At 38.4% G+C, this 27,719-nt stretch overlaps 1 protein-coding gene across 1 annotated transcript in view; it reads right to left on the reverse strand.

Moving 5' to 3' along the window:
* The window catches only part of PLD5 (phospholipase D family member 5), a 380,049-nt gene that overhangs the window by 95,615 nt on the left and 256,715 nt on the right, over nucleotides 1–27,719 (reverse strand). Inside the window, exon 4 of the mRNA XM_081495441.1 lies at nucleotides 24,072–24,183. Within this exon, the coding sequence (XP_081351567.1) occupies nucleotides 24,072–24,183 (112 nt within the window). The remainder of the gene's footprint in view (nucleotides 1–24,071; nucleotides 24,184–27,719) is intronic.

A 27,719-nucleotide genomic window follows, 5' to 3' on the forward strand; every position in this document is an offset into this window, starting at 1 on the left:
TTCTCAGAACCACAGGAGAGATTTAGCCCCTACTGGTGGTTTTAATTCATTCTCATCCAATATTTATAAGCACTGGCATCTTCATCTGAGAAGCTCTTTAGGATATAAATGAGGCAGTTTCCCTGGGAGACCAGGGGATGGAGAAGGGGGACTAGCTCTTTAGGTCACATATCCCAAGCAGAAGTCTGCTGAGGAGAAAGGTCTGCTCTGGCCCTGTGGGGGTCCAATTCTGAGGTCCCCCCACAAGGCCCTTCTGTTGACTAGGGTCTTAGGGCAGCTTTACAGAGTGAACTAGCTTCTCCTCTTCTTTCTTTCCCCTTCCTTCCTTCTCCCTCTCCCTCCTTTGACAGCATTTCCTTCTGCATAAAATATGATTAATTTTTTTGGAAAAATATTTTAAAATACTTATTGTGTGCCAGATACACAACACCTCATGAACATTTGGAATAATTCTATGCTGTAGTTATTGTTATTGGCACATTGTAGAAGTCAGGAGAATGATGCTTGAGAGGTTAAATAACTCAGAGAAATTACCCAGTGGCAAAGCCAGGGATAAATTCCAAGTCTAAAATCTAAGCTTTTAGCCCATACCCTATAGTTATGTGGGAAAGACACAATACACACACACACACACAGAGAGAGAACAAAACCACCCATAATCTCTTCATTCAAAGGTAACCCTCTTAGAATTCAAAATCTTTTCACAAATGTAAAATTAGGTGACTCTTGAAGAAAAATAGAATAATTGGGCAACTTCTGTTTTGCAGACTGCTATTTTTCTCTGAGCAATATAATCTGAACATTTTTCACATGTCAGTGGCTAGTCTTTCTCAACCTGATTTTTGGAGGATGACTGGCATTCTATCATGTGGATGTCTCCTTGTTTACTTACCCCAATCTCTTTCTAATTTTAGGAACTGTGCTGCAGTGTACATATTTGTACACAGTTTTGTGAATCTACCTCTGAGCAGCCACTAGGGTAACCTGAGGTGGCAGGACTGGAAAACAGAAGTTTTTCACTGAACCCAGTCCCAAGTGAGTCCCATCTCTGTTGAGGCTGTGGTCACCCACTAGGACAAATTCCACTGTGACACAGAGTATCTCTGGTCTTGCTGCCTTGTATCAAGTTGTTAGAGATGTTTAACAATAGCTCTCAACAGCTATATAACAAAAAGCTCTTAGAAAACTAAGATACTGGGGGTGGGTGAATGTGGTTGAAAGATACCATGGTTTTCTCAGTTGAAAGAGACTGAGAGGTCTGGGCTGGGCTGAGTGGGTAGCTAAGTGGCTGATCTGACACTTACCCTTTATTTGGCTGCCTCAGCAGAATTTGTGGGGATAAAAAAAGATATTACATGAGAGCTTTGCTCTGAAGAAGAGGGACAAGACTCCTCCAGGTTGGTTATGACTTTTAAGGCAACTGAGAAATTTATGGGAGGGGTGGAGTCCTAATACCATGCAGTGGTCCCATAGGAAAACCTATTTATTAATTAAAAGACTTGCTCATCTGGGGATCAGGAACAAGAATTGGTCACTCAGTAAGCCAAGCACCCACAGTAGTCTTAGACCAGGAGAACCAAGCCACATAAGAGGCCGAAATGACTCTAGGGAATTACCTAGAGGAGTTAAGCTGACAAGCAACACACTGGCCAATCATACAATTTCATCAGTAAAATTTTATCTCTGACAAATTCAACTTTAGAATGGGAAATAGAGAAGTAGGGGCGTTGGAAAGTCAGTCTCTAACACCCCTGCCGATTTTATGTACCTTTGTTGTTGTTCAGTTGCTAAGTCATGTCCGACTCCTTGTGACCCCATGGACTGTAGCACACTAGACTCCTCTGTACTCTATTATCTCCTGGAGTTTGCTCAAGTTCATGTCCATTGAGTCGGTGATGCTACCTAACCATCTTATCCTCTGCCACCCCCTTCTCCTTTTGCCTTCAATCTTTCCCAGCATCAGGGTCTTTTCCAACAAGCTGGCTCTTCGCATCAGGTGGCCAAGTATTGGAGCTTCAGCTTTAGCAACAGTCCTTCCAGTGAATATTCAGAGCTGGTTTCCTGTAGGACTGACTGGTTTGATCTCCTTGCTGTCCAAGGGACTCTCAATAGTCTTCTCCAGCACTACAATTTGAAAGCATAAATTCCTTGGTGTTTGGCCTGCTTTATGGTTCAACTCTCACATCCATACATGACTACTGGAAAAACCACAGCTTTGATTATACGGACCTTTGTTGGCAAAGTGATGTCTCTGCTTTTTAACATGCTGTCTAGGTTTGTCATAGCTTTCCTTCCAAGGAACAAGCGTCTTTTAATTTCCTGGCTACAGTCCCCATCCACAGTGATTTTGGAACTCAAGAAAATAAAATCTGCCACTGCTTCAACTTTACGTATCTACAAAGCATACTTGCCAGTGCCTACATAATAGAGAATTAAAGGAAAAATTTGCCCTCAAAATAGCCAAAATTGGCTCTTTTATTGCATACACAGTCATTAGAGAAAGTTAGCTTGAAAAAAAGGAATCTTCTCAGAATTCTGAAATTGAGGGAATAAATCTTTCTAGGAAAACTTGCCTTTTTCTCCCTGTGCTTTGAGACCAGTTCTCTCAGGAACACTTATCCATACCTTCTCGAATTCCTGAGAATGGGGGTGGGGGGGGGAGAGAAAGATCTTTTAAATTTAACTTATTCCAACTGTTATAAACTAGTGAGCTTTATTTTGTAATACCTGATTCATGACTGTTTAGAAAATGAAGCTATGAAATCTCTGGTTGTGTCTGTCTATATATTTACACGTGCAACTATATGTCTTCACCTTTGGGTGCTATAATCAAATTTAATTTGTAAATGTGCTATGCTATGCTAAGTTGATTTGACTGTCTCCAACTCTGCAACCCTATGGACTGTAGCCACCCAGGCTCCTCTGTCTACTGGAATGGGTCGCCATTTCCTCTTCCAGGGATCTTTCTGATCCAGGAATCAAATTCCCGTCTTCTGGGGCTTCTGCATTGGCAGGTAGATTCTTTACCACTGAGTCACCTAGGAAGCCCCAATTTGTAAATAAGCTCCATTTAATTGGTTTAAAGGAAATCAAGTGCTTATATAAATTCTCAGAAATATAAAAGAAAGACTGGCCAGAATGAATTTCAGGTTCATGTGAACTAGGAAATAGTACTAAATTAATACCTGGGGTTAAAGTTCGTTTATTTAATTAATATAGACATGTCTTTAGAGTCAACATTAAGTATAACATCTTAATTGTACCTAGGTTTAATAGAAGTCAAGTAAGATCTTATGCTTGTTGCAAATTTGTAAGCAAGAAAAATGACTTGGAATGATGAAATTTTTGTAACTAAATTAAATGTAAATGAAATAAGAGCTTTTGGGTGAACTCTTTGGGAATAACCATTTTAGGAATGTCTACTTAAGAATAATCTCTCCAGATATTTAGTAACTTAAAATTTTAGAGTTGCACTAAATTAAGTTATATAATGAAAGTTGATTGAATAGCTGTGTCATTCCAGAACAAAATAAAATTCTGAAACACTAATTACTGAACATTGGTGTCCCTTTACAGAAAAAATAAAGGTATTTAGAACTATCAATAAATATGTTTGGTGCTATACTGAGATATTTTCTATATGAAAGCACATATCTTTAGAAATTGTTGTTGGTATTTATGATTGCCCATCTACAGAATGCAAATATAAAAGTTAATTAATAATTGGCTAATTCTTAGTCTTCACTAGAAATTAAGGTTTTTAAGAGTTGAGGATTCTAATTTTAAAATATAATTAAAGCTACTAGAAATAATAAGGGAAGCATTTCATTATATAGTAGAAAAGTGGGATGTGTGTTTTCAGTAGAAGAAGGTATGAAGAATGAAATTATATTTTGTTAAGGGAAAAGAAAGCAATTTTTGTCCTAGAACTGATTGTTTCTAGATGGAAAAATAAGGGACAAACCAACATGGATACCAAAAGTGATGAAGGATTGTGGAAAAGAAATTCTGAGAAAAGAGTTATGTGCATGATCAGGATTGGCTTAGTTTAGAATAAATTTAGTTGAGCAAGTGAATTTTAAAAGTAAGCTGATGCAAAACTTGAATTTAATTTTTCTCTCTGTTAAGAGGACAAGATTTCTTAAAACGTTGGGCTGCTTTTGATAACAGATTTTTAGTTTGTTTACCTTTTAAGCAATCTGTTCAATACTTGCCTTTGAAATATTTTATTGTCATCTTGGGCTTCCCTGGTGGCTCAGACAGTAAAAAAATATGCCTGCAATGTGTGAACTTGGGTTCGATCCCTGGATTGGGAAGATCCCCTGGAGAAGGGAATGGCTGCCCATTCCAGTATTCTGGCCTAGAGAATTCCAAGAGTCCCAAAGAGTTGGACACAACTGAGAAACTTTCACTTTCTTTGCTTATTGTCACCTTGGTTAAGTGAATAAGCATTGTTTCACTATGATCTATGATACTATTTGACCAACTGTTTTAAAACCTTTTTAATACTTTTTGCAAAATGTCTGTATTAAATTCTAATGAAATTTCTTTGATCTCTAGATAACTTTGGGATGTATCAGAGGCTCCCTGAAACATCTCAAAGAAAGATCCTAAGCTAACTAGGTCCATTTGGTACGTGAAATTACACAGGAAGTATTGTCACATGAGTAATAAATCTTCTTAGGTTATATTATATGGGTAAATGTTCTTAATGCTGATATTCTAGAAATAATGTGGAATTCCTAAAAATTTGGAAGGTCCTGGTAAATGTTATCAGTCATAATTCTAGTTAATATCTTTTTTTCCCAGTTAGTGTCTAAAATTATGTGCATCACAGCAGGTACCAAGTTTCTTTGTCAAGTGCATTATAAGCAGGTCTTTAACTGTGCCTCCTAAGTTTTTTGTCATTCATATACAGCTATGGTTTTACTCTGACGCCTTTGAAAAAATGTCTTCTTGTCAGAAAGATTTAAGGAAGGGCTTTTTCACAAGCACAGATTTCTGATAACTTTCATATCATATTGCAGAACTGGGTGAGACATTAAAGAATTCTAATGGGAAACCTGATGGCTTTATAAAACTGTTAACAAAAAGGATTATTTATATAGGACTGAATGAACTGGTGAAAATGGTTGTAATTTTTATGGTTTCTGTCTGAAACACTACTGGCTTCTAATCTGTATTTTCCAGATATAAGAAAAATCCTCCCCTCCAGCTAATTATAAAAGCAGAATTGAAACATTTATCTTTTCTCTCTACCTGATCGCTCTACTTTTAATTTCTCAGCAACTTTATCAGATAAATTAGGGAAGCCACCTCCTAACAGGTGCAGGAATCTCAAGGTATTTTGGAGATCTTGAAAAGGGAAGAAAGGAGTTTGCTGGCAGAACATGCTTTCAGATACTTATTTTCAGGAGAAGATTTTATATAAGCCCAAATTCTTGTATCTCCTCATACCTATAAAAACTCTAAAATCATTAATAGTGACATCTGCTCTCCATGACTAGCAACAAGCCTCTGCAAAAATGTGTGCTTGACTGAATGTACCCCCCTTCACTAAAATCATATAGACTGACCTTCCCCCTACCTCTTTGGAGCATTTCCTCAGAGTTATCTGAGATACTGTTTCCTAGCTATAGTTCTCATATTGCCCCAAATGAATGTTAACTCATAGCTCTCACATTGTGCATTTTTTCAGTAGACATTATAGTTACATTTTTTCAGTTGACAGTATAGTTACTTTGCATGTGTACACTTTCCTCCAGAGAAGCTATAATTTATTCACTTCAGTTCAGTTGCTCAGTCGTGTCCGACTCTGTGACCCCATGGACTGCAGCATGCCAGGCTTCCCTGTCCATCACGAACTCCTGGAGTTTACTCAAACTCATGCCCATAGAGTCAGTGATGTCATCCAACCACTTCATCCTCTGTCGTCCACTCTCCTCCCACCTTCAATCTTTCCCAGCATTAGGGTCTTTCCCCCTGAGTCAGTTCTTCGCATTAGGTGGCCACAGTATTGGAGTTTCAGCTTCAGCATCAGTCCTTCCAATGAATATTCAGGACTAATTTCCTTTAGAATGGACTAGTTGGATCTCCTTGCAGTCCAAGGGACTCTCAAGAGTCTTCTCCAACACCACAGTTCAAAAGCATCAATTCTTCAGCACTCAGCTTTCTTTATAGTCTAACTCTCACATCCATACATGACTACTGCAAAACTATAGATTTGACCAGACAGACCTTTGTTGGCAAAGTAATGTCTTTGTTTTTTAATATGCTATCTAGGTTGGTCATAGTTTTTCTTCCAAGGAGCAAGTGTCCTTTAATTTCATGGTTGCAGTCACCATCTGCAGTGATTTTGGAGCCCTGAAAAATAAAGTCTCTCACTGTTACCATTGTTTCCGCATCTATTTGCCATGAAGTGATGGGACCGGATGCCATAATCTTAGTTTTCTGAATGTTGAGTTTTAAGCCAACTTTTCACTCTCCTCTTTCACTTTCATCCAGAGGCTCTTTAGTTCCTCACTTTCTGCCATAAAGGTGGTGTCATCTCCATATCTGAGGTTATTGATATTTCTCCCAGCAATCTTCATTCCAGTTTGTGATTCAGCCAGCCCAGTATTTCTCATGATGTACTTTACACATAAGTTAAATAAGCAGGGTGACAATATACAGCCTCAATGTACTCCTTTCCCTATTTGGAACCTGTTCTTCCATGTACAGTCCTAACTGTTGCTTCTTGACCTGCATACAGATTTCTCAGAAGGCAGGTAAGGTGGTCTAGTATTCCCATCTCTTAAAGAATTTCCCACAGTTTGTTGTGATCCACACAGTTAAAGGCTTTTGCATAGTCAATAAAGCAGAAGTAGATGTTTTTCTGGAACTCTCTTGCTTTTTCGAAGATCCAGTGGATGTTGACAATTTGATCTCTTGTTCCTCTGCCTTTTCTAAATACAGTTTGAACATCTGGAAGTTCATAGTTCATGTACTGTTGAAGCCTGGCTTGAAGAATTTTGAGCATTACTTTGCTAGCGTGTGAGATGAGTGCAATTGTGCGGTAGTTTGAGCATTCTTTGGCATTGCCCTTCTTTGGGATTGGAATGAAATCAGACCTTTTTCAGTCCTGTGGCCACTGCTGAGTTTTCCAAATTTGTGGCATATTGAGTGCAGCACTGTCACGGCATCATCTTTCAGGATTTGAAATAGCTCAACTGGAATTCCATCACCTCCACTAGCTTTGCTCATAGTGGTGCTTCCTAAGGCCCATTTGACTTCGTATTCCACAATGTATGGCTCTAGGTGAGTGATCACACCATCGTGGGTATCTGGGTCATGAAGATCTTTTTTGTATAGTTCTTCTGTGTATTCTTGCCACAACTTCTTAATATCCTCTGCTTCTGTTACATCCATACGATTTCTGTCATTTACTGTGCCTATCTTTGCATGAAATGTTCCCTTGGTATCTCTAACTTTCTTGAAGAGATCTCTAGTCTTTCCCATTCTATTGTTTTCCTCTGTTTCTTTGCATTGATCACTTAGGAAGGCATTCTTATCTTTCCTTGTTATTTTTTGGAACTCTGTATTCAAATGGATATATTTTTCCTTTTCTCCTTTGCCTATGGGTCTTTTCTTTTCTCAGCTATTTGTAAGGCCTCCTCAGACAACTATTTTACCTTTTTGCATTTCTAGTTTCTGTTTAATAATTATAGATATCAAGTATCTCCACACTCCTTCAAGCCCTTTTCCAAAAGAGATGAAAACAGTGAAAAACTATGAGCAGGGTCACCAAACATTAATAGCCAACTTTTTGTTGAGAAGGAAATCACTTGATTCTTCTCCCTATGTATTATGGAATAAAAGAAGAACTCAGAACATCCCAGCAAACCACACTTGCTCTTCTGTGTTCCTACCCTATCCTCCAACTGATGAAATAGAAAAGAACATTCAAAATAGTGTTTCTACCTCTGATTTCCACACAAGCTTATTAAAGGAACAGACATGAAGTCAAAGTAGCTCAAATTTTATTAATCCTTCAAATGTATCAATCTTCAAATGATAGAAAATTTTTACTATTTTCTATCAGAAGAAAGGTACTATGCAAATCTCTATGAAAATTAGCATTTACCTAGCATTTATATTTTCAAAATGTTTGTACCATCATTTACTAGTTAGCATAACATTTGAGAACCATCATAAGCTCTAAATACAGGGAAATTCCTTTTTTAATATAGTTCCAGTAGTGACAGTGAATGTTATCCCTTCACCTCCCAGCAGGTTTTAATCATGTGAGACAAAATTTTCAGCTCTTCTAAATCTTCTAATTTTGAATGTAGTAACTTGCCACATCGCCTAATCCTTTCCATAGAAAATTAGAGTACTTAATGTTACAAAAATCAAGACTCAATCTGAAAAATCTTTAAGCTGCTCTATATGATGCCTCACACACCCAAAGCAAGTGGTATTTATTCAACAAACATTTATTTATGGCCTACATGTGTCAGGCATCAAGTCTCTGCCTTGTCTTTATTGTGATTAATGTCTATAAGTAAAAACAGGCATTACAGTGTGGTGAATGCTCGGAGAGTAGCAAGCCCTCAGGGCTAAAGAAAGGAGGCATGGCTCAGGTTGAAGGGATGTAGAAGGAACTCAGATGGGGGATTTTTCTTCTAAGCTGCCATTTGATTTCCAGACTGTTTTTTTTAAAACAAAACAAAACAAAAACAAGTCAGTCTCTCAATAGCACAATAGCACAATAGCAATACCTGTGCTATTATGTAACTTAATTATATTTAAATCAAATTTCTAGTCATTATTTTTTAACTTAGCTTTGTCTTAAGCATTGATATCCAATGTGTGTAGTGTACTCTTTATTTTATCCTAACAGACATTTAAAAAGTATATTAAAAAAAAGTCCAGGAAGACCTAAACTCATTTAACATACCATCAGTGGCATACAAGTCCTATGTTGGAACATGTTACAAAATGTGACGTCCAGTGCTGATAAATGTTAAGCAAGGAAAGGGTAGGGGGATTTGCTGATTTTTAGGAGCATCATTCTGTTAAAATGATTAAACAAGGAGGCTATTAGACCAAGGCAGCTTTAATGCTGTGGTGGTTACGAAAGCAAGGAAAACCTAAGCCTAATGGCCTAATGGTTATGTAATCAAGATGACAAGGACCACCAATCACAAGCAGCTAACTAGATTTTAAGCTAAAATTAATGAAATAATGTCCTTTCTTTGCTTCTGAACTTTCTTATCTATCCCCTGGCTAGGATTGGCACAACACTCCTACCACTACCAGTTTGGTGCTGTTTAATTCCAATCAATATTTGTTCAATAAACTCTTAAAATTTTTAATATGCCTTGATTTGTCTTTTAATAATTTTGTGTGGTGAATGATATATAGTCAGAATAGAGACAGGAAAAAAACTGTTGCATGCATGTTAAGTTGCTTCAGTCATGTCCAACTCTTTGCGACCCTATGGACTAGTAGACTCCTGGTCTGCTAGGCTCCTCTGTCCATGGGATGCTCCAGGCAAGAATACTGGAGTGGGTTGCCATGCCCTCCTCCAGGGGATCTTCCAGACCTAGGGATGGAACCCACGGTCTCTTAGGTCTCCTGCATAGGCATAGAGGTTCTTTAGCACCAGTGCCACCTGGGAAGACCAGGAGAAACCATTAGAATGTCATTAGCAATTATTTAAGAGGGAAATAACAAAGGCCTAAGTTAAAGTGGTAATTGTAGAGAGGGAAAAGGGAACAGCTTCCAGAGATGTAAGACTGTACACTGGTGAGAATTTCACACAGATTTGATTTTAGAGGTTAGTGAAAAAAGGAGTCAAAGATAAATTTAGGTTTCTTTTTGGGACCAGTGCAAGGAATGGTTATGCCATCTATAGAGATCCAATATAAAGGAAAAAGAACATTAAGATCAGGGTAGTGGTGTTGCATTGATTCTATTTTCAATAAGTTGATTTTGAAATATTTTAAGAATATCCAAGTAGAAATGTTAACTTTGTAGCTAAAAATTTGAAAATGGGGCTTAGGAGAAATAATCAGCTGCTATCAGCATATAGGTGATGAATGAAGCCACAGATGTAGAAGCAGTCAACACAGGAAGAATATGGAAACTGAACGGAAGAGAAGAGGATAAGAAAGAGAAGTGGCCAAAATTTAAGAACAAGATAGAGCATTCAAAGTCAGCAAAGGAGACTGAGAAGGAATAGTCAGAGACATAGGAGAGAAGAGTCACGAAAAGCAAGGGATTAGACAGGTCCAAGGAAGACAAAAGGGTAGCATACAGTGTTCACAGCTACAGATAGGTCATGTAATGTCTAATATGGCTCCATAGGGACTAATAACCCAAACTTCCTTGTAACTTTGACAAGGTAGCTTCAGTGGAGTTGGGGCAGAAGCCAGACTGCCGTAGTTTGAGGACTGCATGGAGTGGGGATAAAAACCTGGGAAGAGCATGCAGAAGCCTGAACATGGAGAAAAGGGAAGGAGAGAGGAGAAACAGCAGGCAGAGGAGTCTGAGTTCTTGTTTTTTGTTTGCCCCCAGTCGACCTGAGCATGTTTTTATGCCAAGGGGAGAGAACTGCTTAAAAGGCAGAATGCAACTATAAAGGCAAGATAGAGGGAAAACGGATAAAAGGAAATCCCTGATAAAGTGGGACCAGATGCCAGTTGACAGGGTTAATGTTGGAAGAGAAACTAAAGAACTCCCTCTTCAGAGACTGAAGGAAAGGAGGTGAAGATGAGCATGAATATAGGTAAGTTTACTGGCACGAAGTATGGTGTTAAGAGATGCCCAATTTGGCAGCCTCCAGTTTGTTTGCTTGTTGTGCTTAATTAAAAAAAAAAAAATTGGTTAAAAGACTTGAGAGGAGCTGTGAATATATGGACTAACTTGCTATAGATGAAAGAAGAGAAAGTTAGCAGACCTACCAAGGCATGAGGAAGGGCTGGGAGAAAAGTAATTTACAAAAAGATAAAACATGGTAGGAGAGAAGGGGGCAGATAAATAGCAGGCAATTATAAAGGTTCATGCTGAGCAGAATGCTAGAAACAACAGAAATAGTGCTTTGAATCTTAACCCACACTACTTTTTACAGCGTTGATTTTAAAAGCAGGACCTGGAGATTATCATACTAAGTGAAGTAAGTCAGAGAAAAACAAATATCATATGATATTGCTTATATGCAGAATCTAAAAAAAATTATACAGATGAACATATTTACAGAACAGAAAACAGACTCTCAGAGAATAAACTTAACGGTTAGCAGGGGGAAAGGGCTGCAGGGAGGGGTAGACTGGGAGTTTGTGATTGACATATGTACACTGCTATATTTAAAATAGACAACCAGGACTTCCCTGGTGGCGCAGTGGAAAAAATCCGCCTGCCAGTGCGGGAGACATGGGTTTGATCCCTGGTCCGGGAAGATTTCACATGCTGCAGAACAACCAAGCCTGTGAGCCACCACTACTGAGCCTGAGCTCTAGAGACCATGAACTACAACTACTGAGCCCACATGCTGTAACTTCTGAAGCTCACACACCTAGAACCTGTGCTCCACAGCAAGATAAGCCACTGCAATAAGCCCATGCATCGCAACAAAGAGAACACCCCATTCGCTGCAAGAGAAAGCCTGTGCAAAGCGAACAAGATGCAGCGCAGTCAAAAATAAACAAATAAAAATTTTAAAATGCTTACAAAATAAAATAAAGTATATAACCAACAAAGACCTACTATATAGCATAGGGAACACTGCTCAATATTCTGTAATAACCTAGACGGGAAACGAATTGTATGTATAATGTATAACTGAACCACTTTGCTGTACACTTGAAACAAATACGTTGTTAATCAACTATGCTCCAACATAATTTTTTTTTTAAAAAGTAGGTGTATTTAGGATGTTAAGATTGAACACAGAAACAAAGTCACAAAAGTAAAAGATATCACTCATTTGTGTATGCAATGACTATTCTCTACATGGCTACATGAAGCACAGCTGCTGCTGCTGCTAAGTCACTTCAATCGTGTCCAACTCTGTGCGACCCGGTAGACGGCAGCCCACCAGGCTCCCCCGTCCCTGGGATTCTCCAGGCAAGAACACTGGAGTGGGATGCCATTTCCTTCTCCAATGCATTAAAGTTAAAAGTGAAAGTGAAGTCTCTCAGTTGTGTCTGACTCTTAGCGACCCCATGGACTACAGCCCACCAGGCTCCTCCATCCATGGGATCTTCCAGGCAAGAGTACTGGAGTGGGATGCCATTGCCCACAGCAGGTACTGCTCAAAGTCAGTGAGTAGCAGATCAAAGAGGAAAACCTGTGTCTTGGTCTCCTTCAGAGAACTGATACATGAATGGCTAGAGATGATGGTCACAGGATCCCTAGGAGTCAGATGGCTTTCAGGAATGTTTAAACTTATTCCTTTGTTTATATTTATATAAATTCCTATACATTTTTTTACATCTCTTAAAGGATATTCTCTCCAAATTCTAGTATCTATCGAATAGAAATGCATAAAGTCATCACTAGATTGAATAGATAAAATCTTCTTAATTTTATAATATCACAAGGCTCAATATGCATAAACTTCCCTTAAAAATGCTGTATCTGCCAACATTCTCATGTATTAGAGATAAAATAAAACCTTCAGCACAAGTTTTTATATTTTAGAGCAAATATATGACTGATACAATTATATTATATGCATCAGATGACCCCTTCTGAAAATTTAAACACATGGAATTACAACCTATCTGAGTATATTGAAAAGAGACTAAAAATACAGATGGGGTGGGTTTGGTGTTATTAGCTGAAAAATTTCTATCACAAACAGTTATTGCACAGGCATAAAGGCAAATACATCAGTTGCATTCCCAAGGATGACTTGCATCATGTGATAATAACTAGGTCTTCCTATCAGAAAAATTATAGTGCTGGGTGTGTGCTTTAGGGGAATAGATGACTTCTGTCTGTCTGGAATTAGGGGCTCACAGGTCAAACACATACATACACAAAAACACACCTGGGTAAGAGACAGATGCTAGTGTTGTATGTCATTGATTAACTGTTTACTATGCAAGGAGAGATAAGAAAGCCTTCCTCAGCGATCAATGCAAAGAAATAGAGGAAAACAACAGAATGGGAAAGACTAGAGATCTCATCAAGAAAATTAGAGATACCAAGGGAACATTTCAGGCAAAGATGGGCTCGATAAAGGACAGAAATGGTATGGACCTAACAGAAGCAGAAGATATTAAGAAGAGGTGGCAAGAATACACAGAAGAACTGTACAAAAAAGATCTTCACGACCCAGATAATCACAATGGTGTGATCACTCACCTAGAGCCAGACATCCTGGAATGTGAAGTCAAGTGGGCCTTAGGAAGCATCACTACGAACAAAGCTAGTGGAGGTGATGGAATTCCAGTTGAGCTATCAAATCCTCAAAGATGATGCTGTGAAAGTGCTGCACTCAATATGCCAGCGAATCTGGAAAATTCAGCAGTGGCCACAGGACAGGAAAAGTTCAGTTTTCATCCCAATCCCAAAGAAAGGCAATGCCAAAGAATGCTCAAACTACTGCACAATTGCACTCATCTCAGTTCAGTTCAGTCGCTCAGTCATGTCCGACTCTGTGCGACCCCATGAATTGCAGCACACCAGGCCTCTTTGTCCATCACCAACTCCCGGAGTCTATCCAAACCCATGTCCATCGAGTCGGTGATGCCATCCAACCATCTCATCCTCTGTCATCCCCTTCTCCTCCTGCCCCCCATCCTACCCAGCATTAGGGTCTTTTCCAATGAGTCAACCCTTCGCATGAGGTGGCCAAAGTATTGGAGTTTCAGCTTCAACATCAGACCTTCCAATGAACACCCAGGATTGATCTCTTTTAGGATGGATTGATTGGATCTCCTTGCAGTCCAAGGGACTCTCAAGAGTCTTCTCCAACACCACAGTTCAAAAGCATCAATTCTTCGGCGCTCAGCTTTCTTCACCGTCCAACTCTCACATTCATACATGACCACTGGAAAAACCATAGCCTTGACTAGACGGACTTTTGTTGACAAAGTAATGTCTCTGCTTTTAAATATGCTATCTAGGTTGGCCATAACCTTCTCACATGCTAGTAAAGTAATGCTCAAAATTCTCCAAGCCAGGCTTCAGCAATACTTGAACCGTGAACTTCCAGATGTTCAAGCTGGTTTTAGAAAAGGCAGAGGAACCAGAGATCAAATTGTCAACATCCACTGGATCATCGAAAAAGTAAAAGAGTTCCAGAAAAACATCTATTTCTGCTTTATTGACTATGCCAAATCCTTTGACTGTGTGGATCACAATAAACTGTGGAAAATTCTGAGAGAGATGGGAATCTCTGCATACAGATTTCAAAAGCACCAAGAATTGATGCTTTTGAACTGTGGTGTTGGAGAAGACTCTTGAGGGTCCCTTGGACTGCAAGGAGATCCAACCAGTTCATCCTAAAGGAGATCAGTCTTGAGTGTTCATTGGAAGGACTGATGTTGAAGCTGAAACTCCAATACTTTGGAAACCTGATGTGAAGAACTGACTCATTTGAAAAGACCCTGATGCTGGGAAAGATTGAGGGCAGGAGGAGAAGGGGACGACAGAGGATGAGATGGTTGGATGGCATGACTGATTCAATGGACATGGGTTTGGGTAGACTCCAGGAGTTGGTGATGGACAGGGAGGCCTCTGTGCTGTAGTCCATGGGGTCACAAAGAGTCAAACATACTGAGGGACTGAACTGTACTGAACTGATTGGACCAGATGCCATGATCTTCGTTTTTTGAATGTTAAGTTTTAAGCCAATTTTTTCACTCTTTTCTTTCACTTTCATCAAGATGATCTTTAGTTCCTCTTCACTTTCTGCCATAAGAGTGGTGTCATCTGCAAATCTGAGGTTATTGATATTTCACCCAGCAATCTTGATTCTGGGTTGTGCTTCATCCAGCTGGCACTTCACATGATGTACTCTGCATGTAAGTTAAATAAGCAGGGTGACAAAATACAGCCTTGACGTTTTCCTTTCCCAATTTGGAACCAGTCTGTTGTTCCATGTCCGTTTCTAATTGTTGCTTCTTGACCTGCATACAAATCTCAGGAGGCAGATCAGGTGGTCTGGTGTTCCCATTTCTTGAAGAATTTTCCACAGTTTATTGTGATCCACACAGTCAAAGGCTTTAGCATAGTCAATAAAAGCAGAAGTAGATGTTTTTCTGGAACTCTCTTGCTTTTTCGATGATCCAACACATGTTGGCAATTTGATCTCTGGTTCCTCTGCCTTTTCTAAATACAGCTTGAACATCTGGAATTTCTCAGTTTATGTACTTTTGAAGCTTAGTTTTGAGAATTTTGAGCATTACTTTGCTAGCGTGTGAGATGAGTGCCATTGTGTGGTAGGTTGAACATTCTTTGGCTTTGCCTTTTGGGATTGGAATGAAAACTGACCTTTTCCAGTCCTGTGGCCACTGCTGAGTTTTCCAAATTTGTGGCATATTGAGTGTAGCACTTGTACAGCATCATCTTGTAGGATCTGAAATAGCTCAACTGGAATTCCATCATCTCCAGTTGCTTTATTCGTAGTGATGCTTCCTAAGGCCCACTTGGCTTCATACTCCAGGTTGTATGGTTCTAGGTGAGTGATCACATCATCATGGGTTTCTGGGTCATTAAGATCTCTTTTGTACAGTTCTTCTGTATATTCTTGCCACCTCTTCTTAATATCTTCTATTTTTGTTAGGGTCATATCATTTCTGTCCTTTATTGTGCCCATCTTTGCCTGAAATGTTCCCTTGGTATCTCTAATTTTCTTAAAGAGCTCTCTAGTCTTTCCTATTCTATTGTTTTCCTCTATTCTTTACATTAATCACTTAGGAAGGCTTTCTTATCTCTCCTTGCCAGTCTTTGCAACTCTGCATTCAAATGGATATATCTTTCCTTTACCCCTTTTCCTTTTGCTTCTCTTCTTTTCTCAGATATTTGTAATGCCTCCTCAGACAACCGGTAAATGACACGTCCAGATTTCTGACACAAGTCTCTATGACAACAAAGTATAAGCTCCTAAATGCTATGCTAATTACTATTCTAATTATCATTAAGGAGCAGTGCATTCAAAGATGCTCCTGCCTTGCTGGTATTCTGTAAGAAAGGTAGAAGACAGATTCCTTACAATGAATTTTGTCTGTTATAAATAAAACAAAGGCACCAGTCTTCATGCACCCAAGCATAAGCAAAACTGGTATCCACTTTGAGAAGGTGTGAAATGAGAGCATACCTGGGTGACAGCAAGGGCACCTTAACTTTGATCTCAATTATTACCAGATCAGCTTACTGCTCTTCTATCCAAAGGACCCCACCCTGAAGTATTCACTAGGACAGTCCTTCACTTTGGTAACAAAAGACCTTACAAAACGTCGAGGTTTTTCAATATTGGCAACCTCTCAAAGGGTGGAAATGAAGGCCAGAATAATATAAAGTTTTCTTTGGAGAAGTTACTAAAATATACCTGTTAAGGTTACCTGAAATTAACAGATATAACCATACCTACTTGTACAACTAGGCTTTGGAATAATTATAAACCAGGAAACCTAAGTAAAAAAGCCTCAATAAGCATAAAAATCTCAAATTATTTTTGAGATCTCTAATTAAGGAATAAGTAGTTAAAAAAATTACTATGTAAAATTTCCAAGTTGGAATGGGAGCAGCCTGTATTAATTTTAAAATTTACAAATGCCCCTATTCTCATAGGCACCTATGTTCCTTTTAAGTTTTGGAAACCTAATCCATGAATGTGAGAATAGAAATATGGATTATCTGTGATGAATGAATATAGCTTTCTTGAATTCAAATAACTGTTGGTAAGAATCACACATAGAATGTGATAAAATGAACACAGCATCCCCTCCATGTTTTTTAATAATGTGTCTAAAAGAAAATCAGAACATAAAATTAAAAATAGAAGTGTTATCAAAAGAATAAAACTGGACTCCTATCTTACACCACTCACAAAAATTAACTCAAAATGGGTTAGAGACTTAAATGTAAAATCTGCAACTGTCAAACTCTCTGAAGATAACATAGAAAAAATCATCCTGACATTGTTCTGGCCAATGATTTTTTTTAATATGACACCAAAACCAGGCAACAGAAACAAAAATAAACAAGTGGGTCAGCATCAAACTAAAAAGCTTCCTATCACAAAGAAACCAATCAACAACATGGAAAGGCAACCTACAGAATGGGAGAGAATATTTACAAACCATATATCCAATAAAATACATAAATAAGAAACTCACACAACTCAGTTAAAAAAAAAAAAAACAACTAATAACCTGAATAAAAAATAGGCAAAAGACCTGAATAGAGATTTCTCCAAAGAAGACATACAAATTGTTAACAGATACCAATCAAGATAGCTGGGAGAAATATCAATAACCTCAGATATGCAGATGATACCACTCTTATGGCAGAAAGCAAAGAAGAACTAAAGAGCCTCTGGATGAAAGTGAAAGAGGAGAGTGAAAAAGTTGGCTTAAAACTCAACATTCCAAAAACTAAGATCATGCATCCAGTCCCATCACTTCATGGCAAATAGATGGGGAAACAATGGAAACAGGGGCTGACTTTATTTTTGGGGGGTTCCAAAATCACTGCAGATGGTGACTGCAGCCATGAAATTAAAAGATGCTTGCTCCTTGGAAGAAAAGCTATGACCAACCTAGACAGCATATCAAAAAGCAGAGATATTATATTGCCAACAAAGGTCTGTCTGGTCAAAGCTATGGTTTTTCCAGTAGTCATGCATGGCTGTGAGAGTTGGACCATAAAGAAAGCAGAGTGCTGAAGAATTGATGCTTTTGAACTGTGGTGTTGGAGAAGACTCTTGAGAGTCCCTTGGACTGCAAGCAAATCCAACCAGTCCATCCTAAAGGAGATCAGTTCCGAATATTCATTGGAAGGACTGATGCTGAAGCTGAAAGTCCAATCCTTTGGCCACCTCATGTAAAGAAGTGACTCATTGGAAAAGACCCTGATGCTGGGAAAGATTGAAGGCAGGAGGAAAAGGGGACAACAGAGGATGAGATAGTTGGATGGCATTACTGACTCTATGGACATGAGTGTGAGTAAGCTCCGGGAGTTGGTGATGGATAGGAGAGCCTGACATGCGGCAATCCATGGGTTCACAAAATGTCGGACACGACTGAGTGACTGAACTGAACTGAACTGAACCTAAAAAGGTGCTCAACATTGCTAATCATGAAGGAAATGAAAATCAAAACCACAAGAATATGTCACTTCATGCATTAAGATGACTCTTACAAAAAAGCTAAGAGATAGGTATTGGTGAGGATGTACAGAAAGGGGAACCCTTTTTGTACTGTTGGTTGGACTGTAAATTGGTGCAACCACTATGGAAAACAGTATGGAGGTTTCTAAAAATAAACATAAAGCCAACATATGATTCAGCAGTCCCACTTCTGGGTACATATCCAAAAGAAACAAAAATCAATATCTTGAAGAAATGTCTGCACTTCCATGTTCATTGTAGCATTATTCACATTAACAAAGATATATTAAACCTAACAGTCTGTTAATAGATGACTGGATAAAGAAGATGTGTGCATGCATACATACACAAACAAACACACAATGGAATATGTTACTCAGCCATGAGAGAGAAGGAAATCCTGCTAGTTGCAACAACACAGATGAACCTAGAGGACACTATTCTGACTGAAATAAGCCAGAGTGAGAAAGACAGATGCTATGTTGTCTCACTTAACTCTGGAATCTAACAACAACAACAAAAAATTAAAAAGTCAAATTCATAGAAACAGAGAGTACAACAATAGGTACCAGGGACTGGGGGAGTGTGTTTGGGAGAGATAGGGAGATGGTGGTCAAAGGTTGCAAATTTTCAGTTATAAGATGTGTGCATGTGCTTAGTCGCTTCAGTTGTGTCTGACTCTTTGTGACCCTATGGACTGTAGCCCTCCAGGCTCCTCTGTCCACGGGATTCTCCAGGCAAGAATACTGGAGTAGGTTACTACGCCCTCCTCCTGGGGATCTTCTGGACCCAGGGATTGAAACCTCATTTCTTATGTCTCCTGCATTGGCATGCAGGTTCTTTACCCCTAGTGCCACCTGGGAAGTCCTCAGGGATGAGTAAGTTCTAAAGCAGGAGGCAGAACCCTCTCAGACTTCAGACAATGCTATTAAGTACAAAGATATAGTAATCAAAATGGCGTGCTACTGGCACAAAAACAGAGAGCTCAGAAATAAACCCACACACCTATAGTCAATTAATCTTTGACAAAGGAGGTAAGTATATACAGTGGGAAAAAGTCTCTTCAGCAAGTGATGTTGGACAAGACGGACAGCTGGTTGTAAATCAATACGCAAAAATCACACCATACACAAAAATAAACTCAAAAAGGCTTAACGACTTAGATATGATATGACTCCATTAAACTCCTAGAAGAAATCATAGGCAAAACATTCTCTGAGATAAATTATACCAATGTTTTCTTAGGTCAGTCTCCTAAGGCAGTAGAAATAAAAGCAAAAATTGAAAAATGGGACCTAATCAAATTCTCAAGCTTTTTCACAGTAAAGGAAACCATAAACAAAGTGAAAAGACAACCCTCAGAATGAGAGAAAATATTGGCAAATGATGCAACCAACAAGAACTTATTTCCAAAATATATAAATAGCTCATAAAACTCAACAACAACAACAAAAAAAACAATTGAAAAAATGGGCTGAAGACCTAAATATACATTTCTCCAAGAAGAAATTCAGATGGCTGATGAAAAGATGCTCAATACTACTAATTACTAGAGAATTCAAATCAAAACTACAATTGAGGTACCACCTCACACCACTCAGAGTGGACATCATTAAAACATCTACAAATAACAAATGCTGGAAAGGGTATGGAGCAAAAGGAATCCTCCTATGCTGTTCATAGGATGTATGAACTGTAATGTATGAATGTAAGCTGGTGCAGCCACTAAGGAAAACAGTATGGAAGTTCCTCAGAAAACTAAAAATAGAATTGCTATATGATCCAGCAATCCCACTCCTGGGCATATCAGTTCAGTTCAGTCATTCAGTCGTGTCCGATTCTTTGCGACCCCATGAATTGCAGCATGCCAGGCCTCCCTGTCCATCACCAACTCTCGGAGTCTACCCAAACTCATGTCCGTCGAGTCAGTGATGCCATCCAGCCATCTCATCCTCTGTCATCCCCTTCTCCTCCTGCCACCAATCCTTCCCAGCATCAGGGTCTTTTCCAACGAGTCAACTCTTCGCATGAGGTGGCCAAAGTATTGGAATTTCAGCTTCAACATCAGTCCTTCCAATGAACACCCAGGACTGATCTCCTTTAGGATGGACTGGTTGGATCTCCTTGCAGTCCAAGGGACTCTCAAGAGTCTTCTCCAACACCACACTTCAAAAGCATCAATTCTTTGGCGCTCAGCTTTCTTCACCGTCCAACTCTCACATCCATACGTGACCAATGGAAAAAACATAGCTTTGACTAGATGGACCTTTGTTGGCAAAGTAATGTCTCTGCTTTTTAATATGCTATCTAGGTTGGCCATAACTTTCCTTCCAAGGAGTAAGCGTCTTTGAATTTCATGGCTGCACTCACCACCTGCAGTGATTTTGGAGCCCCCAAAAATAAAGTCTGACGCTGTTTCTACTGTTTCCCCATCTATTTGCCATGAAGTGCTGGGACTGGATGCCATAATGTTAGTTTTCTGAATGTTGAGCTTTAAGCCAACTTTTTCACTCTCCTCTTTCACTTTCATCAAGAGGTTTTTTAGTTCCTCTTCACTTTCTGTCATAAGGGTGGTGTCATCTGCATATCTGAGGTTATCGATATTTCTCCCGGCAATCTTGATTTCAGCTTGTGCTTCTTCCAGCCCAGCGTTTCTCATGATGTACTCTGCATATAAGTTAAATAAGCAGGGTGACGATATACAGCCTTGACGTATTCCTTTTCCTATTGGCATATATACCCAGACAAAACTATAATTCAAAAAACGGCATGCATTCCTATGCTCATAGCAGCACTGTTCACAATAGCCAAGACATGAAAACAACCTAATTAATACCCACCAATAGATGAGCAGATAAAGAAGAAGTGGTACATATATACAATGGAACACTACGCAGCCATGAAAAAAATGAAATAATGCCATTTGCAGCAACCATGGATGCAACTAGATATTATCAACTAAGTGAAGTCAGAAAGAAAAAGATAAATACTATATGATATCACTTGTATGTGGAATCTCAAGAACGACACAAATGATCCTATCTATGAAACAGAAATAGTCTCACAGTCATACAGAACAGACTTGTGATTGCCAAGGTGGAAGTGGGGTTGGGACAGGGATGGAGTGGAAAGTTGGGGTGAGCAGATGTAAGCTATTATATACAGAATGGATAAACAAGGTTCTATTATATATCACAGGAAACTATATTCAATACCCTATGATAAATCATAATGGAAAAGAATATAAAAAAATGTACATATGTGCATAACTGAATCACTTTGTTGTACAGCAGAAATTAACACAACATTGTAAATCAACTGTACTTCAATTAAAAATATGAGTAAGTTCTATAGATCTAATGTACAGCATAGTGACTACAGGTAATAATACTGTATTGCACACTTGAAATTTGCTAAAGACAGTACATTTTAAGAGTTCTCACCACAAAATAGAAAAAAAAAAAAGGTAACTGTGTAAGGTGATTAATTAACCTTAATGTGGTCCTCATTTCAGAGCATCAGTGTATATCAAATTACCACATTGTACCATTTGAATACATATAATTTTTTTTGTTGCTTGCATGCATGTGCATTCATGTTAAGTCACTTCAGTCATGTCCGACTCTGTGTGACCCTATGGACTGCAGCCTGCCAGGCTCCTCTGTCCATGGGATTCTCCAGGCAAGAACATTGGAGTGGGTTGCCATGCCCTCCTCCAGAGGACCTTCCTGACCCAAATTTGTTGATTATATCTCAATAAAGCTGGAAGAAAAAAAGAAACAGCTTTCACTGACAAATAGAAATTTTTGCATATTTTTCTCTATCATTCTCTATAGGTCAAGTTTTGCATTATGAAGTATTATGTGAACACACTGATTAATAATGAGAAATTGGTACTACTTGTGCAATACTTAAAATGTGCAGATTGCATTGCTATGAGAGAGCTAGCATTTGTGGCACTAGAAAAATAGCATCACCCAGATGTAGCTCTATCAACTATTAAACTATTCTGTGGTAATCTTTTTTCTAAAATTCTGAGCAGATAGTTGGAAATTAAAATTAGGAATTAAGGGATAGCATGTCTAATTTCAAAGCTGTTGCCCCTCTGATATGAAACCACCTCTACTTTTTATATGCTTGTAAACCTGAAATCAAAATATTTTACCCTAGTTAAAGCCATATTTTCTTTTTCAAGTAATATTTTAGAGTTTTATTGGAATAGTTACTATGAAAAGCTTGCTGATCCCCAAATCTGAACTGTTTTGAAAAGTATAAATGATATATTTAATACACATAATTGCCAATTTTCATTTCTTGTTTTACAACAGGTTATTAAACAACCATGGAGAAATAAAATATAATTAATGATTTATTTTTAAAATACAGTTATTAAGGAAAATGAAAGTGTTATATTCTTATCTCAGATATTAAAGTTCTGACTTAGATGAGTAAGATTTAATCACAAGGAAATGCTAATTAAATATTTACTGTTTGGTAAATTCTTTGTGGTGAGGAAGCCAATATGATCTGAAAATGCCCAAAGAATGCTCATTAGGATTCCTGAATGCAACTAGAGATTATCATATTAAGTAAAGTAAGTCAGAAAGAAAAAGACAAATACCACATGATATCACTCTCATGTAGAATCTAGACTATGACACAAATGACCCTATCTATAAAATGGACACCTACAGTCATAGAGAACACACCTGTGGTTGACAAGGTGAGGGCAGGGGAGGTGAGGAAGGATGGATTTGATTAACTTCTAAACTCAGTAACTCCTTCACAGCTGAAGTTGTTCATGGCTAGTCTTACATCTACCTGTCTTTTGTGAACTATTTCAGGACACAGCTTCCTGGAACTTTACCAAACTAGGAAATTTACCAGACTAGGAACTCTCCCTAAAAAAATAAAAGATATCCCAAAGCAAAGTATTCCAACACAGATCTCAAATGGTTCATCAAAATATTTCTGTTATTAATAATTTCTGTTAATAATATATTTCTGACATTTATTATATGCCTTTCACAGGCTTACAGTCTGCATAGCAAATTCAGAGTATATATATATATATATATATATATATATATATATATATATATATATATATGTATTTTTTTATAAATCAGTAAAAATTCTTTATAAGTGAGAGTTCAGTTAGTAAAGATACAGCAAAATGAAGAAATTTATTTCATAATTATCCTCAGTGATCAGAGAGTGTGAAGCAAATTGTAAAGTGACCAAACAAATGATGGTCTCCTGCAGAATTATCTTAAAAATTCGTGAATAAGGCAATGACTCATAGACTCCTACCTCTGACTATATTATTTCAAACAATACAGGTAGCACAAAGAGAACTTCCATCTAACAGTCAAGAGAAAACCAGAAATCCAATGTTTGTTCTGATAAGAAGTGGTTCTTCTTTCTAATCACATCACTGAACTGTTTACAGAGGGAAAGATTCTTCTTTCTAGTTAATTATCATCTAATGGCCAGTAGAGTACTTTGCATAAGCTAATATGCAACAACACTATTTAAAAAATCCCAGTAGAATTGATTAATTAGTTCTCTCATTTAAAGGCTTTAATCAGGCTGTTTTTCAAAAGAGAAACAAGAAGAGTACTAAGTCAAGTGTGTTGAATATAAAGAAATTGTGTATAAAGAAATCATGTACTACTCTAAATAGAATTAAATGTACTGGAACAGAACACCCAGAGGTAGAGTACCATGTCAACCTTGGCCTTACCCTTTGATTTCAAGGCTTCTAATACCTTTGAATCAGCTGTTACATCACTCACTAGCTTGATTTCAATACTTTGAGAAGTCAGTTGGAGCAACTTTTCGAAAAGACGTTGACCCTAGAAAAAACATTCAGAACCAAAGTCAGAAAACCTAAAATTATGCTACTTTAAATAGGAATAAATAAAACATTGAAAATTAAAACTATTCATTCAAATTTTAAAAGGCAAGCACTTCAGCACTTGGTATTCATGGAAAATTTTTTCAAAAGAGTTTATAGAAATAGAGTAGTAGTACAAACAGAGATTACATTGTTTTTCTGAGTACTGTGCAACTCAAAAATTATTGCAATAATCATTTCAATGCTACAATGCAAATCTACTCTTCTTTTTTACTTTTTCATGAACTCATAAGTATCTACACATGAAGAGGCAGAGAATATTAAACAGTTATGACTGGGCCCAGAAAGACTCAGATTCTAGCTGATTTTCCAATTTACAAATTGTTTCTTAATTCACTTTCTTCCTCAGTGAAATGTTGATAATATTAATATTTACTTTAAAGGGTTTTTGTGAGGATTAAGGGTTAGTAGTAGGTAAGTATCCTTTAAGTGTTAGCCATTATGGGGAGAATCATGGCTATTTATCCAGTGTTAGTTGCTCAGTCATGTTTGACTCTCTGTGGCCCCACGGACTGGAGCCCACCAGGTTTCCCTCATGGCTCAGCTGGTAAAGAACCCTCCTGAAATGTGGGAGATCTGGGGTCAATCCCTGGGTTGGGAAGATTCCCTAGAGAAGAGAAAGGTTACTCACTCCAGTATTCTGGCCTGGAGAATTCCATGGACTGTATAGTCCATGGGGTCACAAAAAGTTGGACACAACTGAGCGACTTTCACTTTCACTACTTATCAGGGATTTACCTAAATTCACTTTCTCATTTCAAGCTTATGTTTTATTGAATTCAACTAGAAATCTATAATTATTACCCTAGCCTAAAAAAACTGAAAAAAAAAAAAATAAAGGTTTTCTTTATTGATTTCACAAATATAATTTTTATAGTAAAAAATAAATTTTTTTTAATCAATCTCAGGGAGACTCTGCATAGTGGTAGGTTCATTACCTCATCACAGGTGAGTGGATTGCAACATTATCCTGTTTGTTTTCTCTTTTCATAGACTCCATAGTGTTTTCATAGACTCCTTCTCCTTATCGTAAGAGGGAACTGGTCTTCCTTTATTGGTTTTTCAGGTTTGTGTTATTTGGCCACAAACTCAAATGCCCTCATAGGCTAAATAGGCAATAAGGCTTTGGTCTTAATGGCCCCCAAGTGGTAAAGTTTTATCTTACTTTAATTAGAATAGAGTATTGATAATGATTATGGAGAAAGAATTTGAAGACTGAGAAGGTAAATGGATGGAATGTAGATGCAGAGCAGTGATTCTTGCAATTGGACCTTAGAAAAGAAAGAGACCAAAGATTAAAACCCTAAAGCTTTGGAATGTGAAGGAGCAAAGGGCTGGTATTCCTGTGCTAGGGTGCCAGCTGACTGCAGGGAGGAGTGTCTGGCATAATCCAGCCATCTCCTGCCTGGAGCTGGTGCAGTACAGCCTAAGATCCAAAATCCCCCGATGTTAGAGGATGGAGGAGCTGCACTCCGTGCCAGGCATGGAAGTTTCCTTTTGGTCTAACCATGCTGGTAAAGGTTGCCCCAAGTGGAACTCATCAAAAGTGACCAAATCTGGGCTTCCCTGGTAGCTCAGTGGTAAAGAATCCACCTGCCAATGTAGGAGACATGACTTTGATCCCTGGTCGGGGAAGATACCACAACTTTGATCCCTGGTCGGGAAAGATCACCACAGAGTGAGCCTTGTTTGAGAGCCCGGGAACCACAACTATTGAACCCACATGCCACACCTACTGAAGCCTGCTTGCCCGAGAGCCCATCCTCTTCAATAAGAGAAGCTACTGCAATCAGAAGCCTGCACACAGCAACTAGAGAGTAGCCTCCATTTCCCCCAAGTAGAGAAAAGCCTGCATGCAGCAATGAAGACTCAGCACAGCCAAAAATAAATAAATAAATAAATAAATAAATAAATAAATAAATAAAATTATGAGAAACAAATAAGCCTTAAAAAAAGTGACCAAATTACCCTACATGCAGAACCTGGAGGCAGCCTCCCCACAAAGCAGGTCTTCCTATAAGGGATGTCGAATGAGGGCATTAGGTAGTTGCAAATTGCTTTTTAAATAAAGAAGTAAGAGGGGAGAGGGAGAGAGAGAGAAAGAGGTATAAGGAGGCAGAGGGAGACGGATAGGGAAAAAACAGTTGCTGATTTGCTGATTTCAGGGTCTATATAAATTTCAAATTTACTATGGAAAAGTGACGGCTTGGCAGTGAGAGGCTCAGACACTGGATGTAAGGGAAGATGCCCTTGGTGGGACTTTGTGGGGCTTTCTGCCGAGCTGCCTGCCACCAGCATGACCTCCTCTCTGTTAGCTTTGTCACTCTGCCAAGTTGCTATACTCTTGTCACACACCCTTGAAGGCTGGCTGATGCCTGCACAGCCCAGATTTCTAGAGCCTAGATGCATGGTCATCTCATAGTCACCTAAATGTTTGTATTTTTCACTCTCACACAGGGAAAGGGCATATGTACTTTGTGTGTTCTGTGAGTCCCCATGGTTAGTGAGCCAGTATTTTTAAACAAATGTTTTTTTTGTTGTTCTTAGTTAACAATATATTTAGTAAAAATGAAACATAGGAGATCTTCTAACCTATCTGTATTTCTGGCTGTGTGCCTTAAATTGATTCCCACTATGTGATTTTTGTGAGATTTAAAATGAAGACCAGAACTCTCAAACACGAATGAAAATTGAAACTCCAAAAGCTAGTGGCAGATAGTGGCAGACTATCATTAAATAAACCTTATTTTTACTTCCCCTGATAGCTCAGGGAAGCTCTTTTCCCTCAGCCGTGTCCGACTTTGCAACCCCATGGACTATACAGTCTATGGAATTCTCCAGGCCAGAATACTGGACTGGGTAGCCTTTCCCTTCTCCAGGGGATGTTCCCAACCCAGGGATCGAACCCGTTACCATATGAGCCACCAGGGAAGCCCAAGAATACTGAAGTGGATAGCCTATCATATGTGCTGACTACTTATACCAAGGATTCTTAAAATTTTTAATTATAGTGCTCACTTGTAATGAACTTGTGCTGGGGTAGAATTTCTGTACCTGGGCTTGAGGGAGAACTTCTATTAAATTTCTCCTGTTTTCAGTGTCTTACTTCCCAGTCCACACATTTTTGCTAAGACTTTCAAAATATAATTACTTTGAAAGGTATGAAACACTTGTTCTATGCTAAGATCTGCAATAATGACTACTGCTTTCTGAGTTAAATTTACTTGTCATGTTTTCATAAAGGAATAACAAGAGCCCCTTTGGCTTTTAAACATCAGTAGTTTAAAGACTTGCTCTTTCTGGTGAGAAACATCAGCCAACATTTTAAACTCAAATAAATCATCTTGAAGATAGCTAGTGGCTCAAGCACACTGACCTACTTTAAACCTTTTTTTTTAAAAAAAAATCTGCTAAAACCTTATGATAGACACTACGGTCCTGGAGAGGGAGGGGGTGGTACCCCAAGGACAGAGA

Source organism: Giraffa tippelskirchi, chromosome 5 (genome assembly GCF_054371585.1).
Source record: "Giraffa tippelskirchi isolate mGirTip1 chromosome 5, T2T-mGirTip1v1.2.pri, whole genome shotgun sequence".
NCBI classification, from domain to species: Eukaryota; Metazoa; Chordata; class Mammalia; order Artiodactyla; family Giraffidae; genus Giraffa; species Giraffa tippelskirchi.